Here is a 7,842-nt window from a genome sequence, read left to right on the forward strand (position 1 = left end):
TTTCCCCCCCCCCCCCCCCATACAAACCTACCCCTACGTTTACGATATGGTACCAGCAACAATGGCAAAGTGTGAGCGTTGATTCTCGTGAACTTAACCCTTTCAGACTTGTTTGTATCTGACGCCAATTCAGCCCCCATTCACATTGGCGTAGTCTCTCGGAGGTACACGCGAGTCCCGCGGCAATTCCAAGACGACAAACAAAACCCTTACAGAGGGTTGGTATACAAAACAGGATAACCCCAAGAATTCAAGTTGTATAGGTGAGATACGTGAATTTACTAAATGCTAAGAGGGTTGTCTCGTATAGATATGCTGATACTAGCGCAAATTATCATCGCACCCTAGCGCGTACTTCAACGAGAGTATTTCACCCTTTAAGGGAGCCTGAGAAAATAAACTAAATACCAAAGTGTCAGGGCCCGACACCTGAATCTTTTATCCAATCTAATTGAATGAAACCGATGAGAAGATTTGACAATTTCCAAACAGGACTGTCTCGATAAAAATTATTTAGCATCAAGTGGATCAAGCATCCTCGTCTTCTACTATACTTTCCTCTCGTGGTACTTCAGTGACGCAGTTCTTGCTACTGGACAATCCACGTACCGGAACGACCTGGCTATTATTTTTTCACTACGGATACGAACTAGTTACTTATGAGTAAGTCAACATCGGAAATTAATCATAAATCTAACCTATACCCGTGCAAGATTTTGGTTTGAATTATTCAAGTAAACTCCTGGTATAGAATAATCCCATTGGTCTACAGCTAGATTTTTCCTCAGTAATTCACTGAATATTAAATAATTTTTCCTCCAGTTGGGCCTGCACTGGTGTATTCTTAGGACCAGGCCCTAAGTTACTACAGGCCCTAAGTACAGGACTAGTTACTTATGAGTAAGTCAACATCGGCAATTAATAATAAATCTAACCTGTACCCGTGCAAGATTTTGGTTTGAATTATTCAAGTAAACTCCTGGTATAGAATAATCCCATTGGTCTACAGCTAGATTTTTCCTCAGTAATTCACTGAATATTAAATAATTTTTCCTCCAGTTGGGCCTGCACTGGTGCATTCTTAGGACCAGGCCCTAAGTTACTACAGGCCTTAAGTACAGGACTAGTTACTTATGAGTAAGTCAACATCGGCAATTAATAATAAATCTAACCTGTACCCGTGCAAGATTTTGGTTTGAATTATTCAAGTAAACTCCTGGTATAGAATAATCCCATTGGTCTACAGCTAGATTTTTCCTCAGTAATCTACTGAATATTAAATAATTTTTCCTCCAGTTGGGCCTGCACTGGTGCATTCTTAGGACCAGGCCCTAAGTTACTACAGGCCTTAAGTACAGGACTAGTTACTTATGAGTAAGTCAACATCGGCAATTAATAATAAATCTAACCTGTACCCGTGCAAGATTTTGGTTTGAATTATTCAAGTAAACTCCTGGTATAGAATAATCCCATTGGTCTACAGCTAGATTTTTCCTCAGTAATTCACTGAATATTAAATAATTTTTCCTCCAGTTGGGCCTGCACTGGTGTATTCTTAGGACCAGGCCCTAAGTTACTACAGGCCTTAAGTACAGGACTAGTTACTTATGAGTAAGTCAACATCGGCAATTAATAATAAATCTAACCTGTACCCGTGCAAGATTTTAGTTTCAATTTTTCAAGTAAACTCCTGGTATCCCATTGGTCTACAGCTAGACTTTTCCTGAGTAATCCACTGCATATTAAATATTTTTTCCTCCAGTTGGGCCTGCACTGGTGTATTCTTAGGACCAGGCCCTAAGTTACTACAGGCCTTAAGTACAGGACTAGTTACTTATGAGTAAGTCAACATCGGCAATTAATAATAAATCTAACCTGTACCCGTGCAAGATTTTAGTTTCAATTTTTCAAGTAAACTCCTGGTATCCCATTGGTCTACAGCTAGATTTTTCCTCAGTAATCCACTGAATATTAAATAATTTTTCCTCCAGTTGGGCCTGCATTGGTGTATTCTTAGGACCAGGCCCTAAGGGCGGAAATGTCAAGGCCGTTTACCAACCGCGAAAATGCCTACTTTCCGACACTTATGATTAACGAGCGATCACTCGTCGTGATTATAGGATACAAATGTATTCCGGAAATGGTGTATTGTACTGCGGAAGAATCTACTTCTCTATGCAAATCGTTTTTGTATTACAGCTCGTAGTAAGAGTGGGGCGGAAGTGGGGGTGTTGAAAAGTGCAGTACGTAATAATATCGTGGTATGTAAGTTCACGAGACTTCGCTCCTCTCTTTGTGTCTCATCCCTTCCCTCCGTCTCGTTACGCGCATTTGCACCCCCGCATATACTCTCTTTCCACTTTCTCCTTCCATCGCACTTCCGGCTCGCTTACCCACACAAGCGCCATCATCGAATCGTCGGATTCAATTTACCGAGCGATAAAATCTGCCGCGTTTTTTTTTTCCTTGCGGGGGATGTCTGATTCAGATAAATCGGCAGGGTGTCTCTTCGAGGACCGCCAAAGAAAACTCTCTTAGCTTTACTTTATCTCCTTCTATTTTTTCTCTTTATAATCTTGCCAAAAAAAAAAAATAAAAAAACTAGAGTGATACGGACATGGATAAAGTAACCGATGATCGCGATATACACCCCAGGGCGGAGTGATACCAATTACTCAAAAATTGTATCCAAGGGGTGACTCAGTGATTTTTTTTATAAAAAAAAAAATAACGAATGCATAATTAATAAGTAAATAAACAATCCTGTGGTAATAAAATTGAAAGTGACTGTCACTGATTTCAGACTCACGTATCCGAGGCAACGGAAGGTAGGGAAAATTAGATACACGTAAAAGGAGAGGAATGCTCGAGTAAGCGAAGGGGTGTGATGAGAACCACAAGGGGGGTTGAAAGAAGAAAAATAAAGAACTATCGATCTCAAGCCGATCGGCCGTAAAATAAAGATTTGGCTTTGGCTAAGAGGGTGGGCGTTGGTGGTTCATGGTCTATGGAGGGTTACTTTACCCGCAGACCAAACCCTTACGGATTCGTAGCTCAAGAGCCGTAGTAACATCGGGGCGGATCACGTGTGCTCAGTCTGAATACTGATTCTCGACGGACGCATACATTATCCAACGGATAAAAGATATTTGCATTTTGATGGAGCGGCGCCGAGTGCATTTGACGTTTCGTATGCATTTCCCTCGAGCAGATGCGCCCGCGTAGTATTCGCGTATAGGCGAATTCCGCGACAGTCCTTATTTATTGCCATGAAATTTGTATTTATTTCGAACCCCTTCGAAAGCCCTTTGAATAGCTCCCAGTTGATACTGCCTATGAAGACAAAGGAGTGGGGGTAGTGAAACCACCCATCTTTTGAAAAAAAAAAAAAAAAAAATTTTTGTGAATTATAAGTACCCTATGGAAAAATGGAAATGAAGTTAATTTAGGTGGGGTTGAAAATATTTTAAATTTAGAACTTAATAATTGAGTCACGCTGTAACTGCTTATAAGGGTGGTTTAAGGGGCGAGAGGTAATATAGTTTTTTCGGAAAACTTTTGTGTCTTCCGATTGGTTCCCATTGACTTATCCTAACCTAATCTTAACCTAGTTCACGTATATGGGGAACGTCCAGTACTTTTTGGAAATAGTATCTGCGAATTGAAATTCAAATTCGCACTTTATATCTAATACGGTGCATATATAAAGCAATCGACTCACCATTGTCTTTCCTGGAGATAGAAGTTTTGATCCGCTTTTTCTCCTCTTCCGGTTTCCTTTTTTCCTTTCGAGATTTTCGTCAGCGCCTCTCCCCTTCGTCACTGGCACTTACTCTCACTTCCTTTTGCACTCTCTCACGCCCACTTCCGTTTCTTTATTCATTTATTCCGGAATCGTGGATTATGTCAATATCGTCAATTATCTTCGTTCACTGATTCGCCCAGATCCTATCACTAAACACTCGAATCTGTTTGTCGTCCTCGAGGAAGAGAATTCGCCTCCTCAGGATCATGAGTCTTTCGGATGAGATCATTTCTGAAAAAAGAAAAAAAAAACAACAGGTGTTATGTAAAATAGGATTTTCAAGATATTAAAAAAAATTTTGAAATTATTTAGATAAAAACAATTTTATCGACCCTCCTTATCGAGGGTCGCGAAAATATTATTTAGGATACAAATGAGAAAACAATAATGTATTTTAGCGAAAATTCGGTAACACTGTGTCTGAGCAATGAGACGGGACGTCCATTTCCTTGCGTCGCGACGACCAGCGTCGGCCGACTCGACGATGCATTTGCGTGGCTTTACCCGTCAGTGTGCACGTGCATCTTCTTTACTTGACACTACTTTTTCTTTTTCCTGAAATTTCTTTCAATCTTTCTTCTTTCATGCGCTTCTTTTTTTTCTGTCACTTCTCCCTCACACGCATTTCTTTTTATTATTTTCTTTTACTTTCTTCCCTTTTTATTCTGTTCTATTTACAACCCCTATGCCCTGCTGCACCCAACGACCGACTGCATTAACGAAAGTACTGGTATTCACACCTCCCTACGAAATATGGAAACGGAAGCCAACAAAGCGGGTTCCTTTGTCTCCGTTGACGTCGACGTCGGTACCGACGTCTTCGTCGAGTGTAACACGTTTTCAAACTTAACACGGCATAAAATAACAATATTTTATCCGCCAGAAGTATATCAAATATGAGAAATATAAAAATTTCGCAATTTCTCACAATTTTTCTTCACTCTATCGACATTTCTCATCGTTACCATAATTAACAGAAAAAAAAGTTGTATAAACACTAATTGAGTAATTTCTCTAAATTATAAAAAAAAAAAATAAAATAAAGAATAAAATTCTTCGCAGACTGTATTAACCGTTGATTCAGCATCATCTGACTCTTCGTTTTGGACGATTGAATGGTCCAGGTATTTCCCACAGGAGAACCAGCATAGCTTTCTGGAATATAGTGAAGATTCCTCGAGAGGTACCAGGAAAAGGAGGAGCGTCAGGTCGTCAACGTTCATCAGTTCCTGTTAGATCCTCCAATAACTGCCGTTTAGTTCAGGGGCGTATCAAGCGTAATAAAAGATCGGGATTAATAATTGCCCGAAGGAATCGTTCTAACGAGAGAATAAAATCCCTAGGTCATATAGGTATTTCAATGGCTGAGTATCCGAGCGCTGTCCATGAATCAAAAGAGAGAATGCGCATTCACCGGTTCCTTTGCGCAAGAGACCGCCTAGTCATTATGATAAGTAGTAAAAAAGGAAAAGGGCAGCCATCATAAAAAAAAAAACATTTCACAATACGAAGTAATGAGTGACTGATCCAACCCATAGAAAATCGCTTCGAGTAGACCTGGTCCGACTACTTACCATCATTACCTACTGCCTCGTTAAGATCAAAACTTCAGAGGTCCATGACCGGGATCAGGAATTCGTAGTTTTTGATCCCCACGTGGTATACTGATTCAAAGTTACTTTTCTCTCCGCTATTGGCTATTCGTTTTCGTAACTAGGGGTTGTAGGTGCGAAAGTGAAAAAAAAATTTTTTTTTTCAAACTTTTCACACAGATTAGAAAACTCAAACTTTTCACGCAGATTAATTCCTCCAGCGAATTTTTTTCAGCATCCAAAAGTTCATGGACCAGGAACACTGGGACTGGTAAGACTCAATGAAGTAATCTTCCAAGTATATTAATGATTTCAACTTTACGGCACATTGTGATGCCAGATCCATCACTAGGGATTTGCTGGCGTGCTGTCAGAGAATCTCTATAATACCCAAGTTACAGCACCCTTGCGTTCGCCCCGGACCTCTCCCTTAACAACAGTTCAATTAGTTCTGGCTTAACAGTTCCGAGTTCCGGTGACTCGTGACCAGAATCTCAGACAATTATTAGATGCGCGTCGGGATGAAACTTGGAGTTTTCATGCCCGATGAGTCCGAATCTTAAAAATCATTTGAAAGTATAATCCAATTAAAGGTAAATTGTCTCCCCCCTCTCCAAATAACACGCAGCGGCCAAAGTACAAAAAAATGACTTTTCCTTTCTTCGTCTCACTCAGAGCACTTGTCACGAGGAAAAAGATACGAAAAGAAAAAACTTTTATTTTACACAAGAGTAAACGATTTCTTGAAAACTAGCATACCCGTGAAACCAGCTAATGTATTTGCTTGTACAACTCTATGTAGTAAGTGCTTTTTACTTACAAAGCGTGTAAATGAAATACTGGTGCATTCACAAGTGAGCTACCGCGGGAGCACTTGCGAGTAAATAACTAACTTTCTTGGCTCATGCAGCTGCCTTAAACCGCCATTGCAGCTTAGCTCGAGCTACGTTCAATCTTAAATGGAATCACGGTCCCTTTTTGGCAGCGGCTTAAAGTCGACGTTAAGTGGTACACGACAGACTGACAAGGATAGCTGAATTTTCAAAAATTGTTAAAAAAATCCTTGCACAAAAATGTTAGGTCATCGGCGCTGTTATGCAAGAAAAAAATATCGAGTAATGTCAATAATCGAATTTTGTAATAGAAGATCAAAATTTTTTTTTTTTTCAAAATATAGTAATATCTCCAACCAATTCAGAGTCACTTTTCAAAGAGTATTTTATTTGTTGCTCATACTTCGGGAAGACGTCCCTTTTCAAAAAGTCGTTAATACCGATACAGTCGAAATGAGCGCGATATTACAAACGAGACTTTAAACGATCTCGCGTACAGTTCGAAATTAATTATTCTTCCGTTCCTGCTGGCACGGCTCACGCCGCCATTTAAAAGCGAAACAGCAGCACAAGCGCCGACTAAAACTGGGGGATTACGCATCAATATCTAATTCGCATTACGTAGTGCGCCTGGGCATAAACGGTTGAGTGCTTTTAACCGAAGCCATCATGAATTCACGGTTGCGCGAAAATGCATCGAGCAGCGTTACTTTTTCCGGCGGCGCAACAGACGGCGGACTTAATCGTTTTAAAATTCAAACAAAAAAAAAAGTATCATGCAGAACGTCAACGTCAATTAAAGAAAATAAAATTAAAAACGCGCTATGTGTTTTCGAAATGTTTTACATTACCGTTGAAAAATTTTATTCGTAAAATTTTTTTTATCGCGGTAATTAAAAAAAAGATCCCTAAATTTTTTTCAACGATATTCATCCCTGCTTGAAAATTAAATCGCGCTTTAACAAATTGCCTGAAGTCGAAGCTCGCTCGTAATTTTCATTATGACGAACGTGATGGAACGAATTTGAGAATTACATCAAAGCAATGCGCACATTGGCAGACCATTAAAGAAATCTTCAACCCCTGTTTCAAATTGTCAAAGCAATATCGCTTTGAGCATCTACGGAGATGCCAATAAACGGTAATCAAATGATATATTATAAGCTGCGCAAGCTCCATATCCTGAGGGCGTCGTGTCGTCAAAGATAAAAGACAAGATAGATGCCTATATGCGTATATGGAGTTGAGGATTGAGGGGTGGCAGGAGTAAAAAGGGGGGTGTAGGGGTAGGAAGATGGCTGCTACTATAGGGTCCTGAAGGTTGTAGAGAAGATTTTGACCAAGGAAAATAGGCCATAGGATTGAAGGTTTTCCGAAGCAAGAAACCTCCGGGACCCACCTACCCCCAGCGCCTAAGGGTTGAAAAAGACGAAAGGAAAGGAAGAAACGGCACAGCTTATGGATTCTGTTTCCCTTGGTGAACCTTCGAGCGGTAACCCTTCGTATAAAACGCCAGGGGGTGAGTTAGGGTCCTACTAGGGGAAGTCTCGGTGTCAGGACGGTTAGGCCGACGACGTGACCCCGTGACATCCTCGCCGCCCCCCCCCCCCCC

The 7,842-nt window shown here is 40.5% G+C and overlaps 1 protein-coding gene across 2 annotated transcripts in view; it reads right to left on the bottom strand.

Moving 5' to 3' along the window:
- Positions 1-7,842, bottom strand: part of LOC107265546 (semaphorin-2A) — a 233,169-nt gene that overhangs the window by 173,547 nt on the left and 51,780 nt on the right. For both annotated transcript variants that reach the window (XM_015735129.2, XM_025082798.1), the window contains one exon: positions 3,722-4,036. In XM_015735129.2, the coding sequence (XP_015590615.1) occupies positions 3,722-3,724 (3 nt within the window). In that variant the 5' untranslated portion in view covers positions 3,725-4,036. The remainder of the gene's footprint in view (positions 1-3,721; positions 4,037-7,842) is intronic.

This window comes from Cephus cinctus, unplaced genomic scaffold, assembly GCF_000341935.2.
Source record: "Cephus cinctus unplaced genomic scaffold, Ccin1 Ccin1_scaffold0228, whole genome shotgun sequence".
Lineage (NCBI taxonomy): Eukaryota > Metazoa > Arthropoda > Insecta > Hymenoptera > Cephidae > Cephus > Cephus cinctus.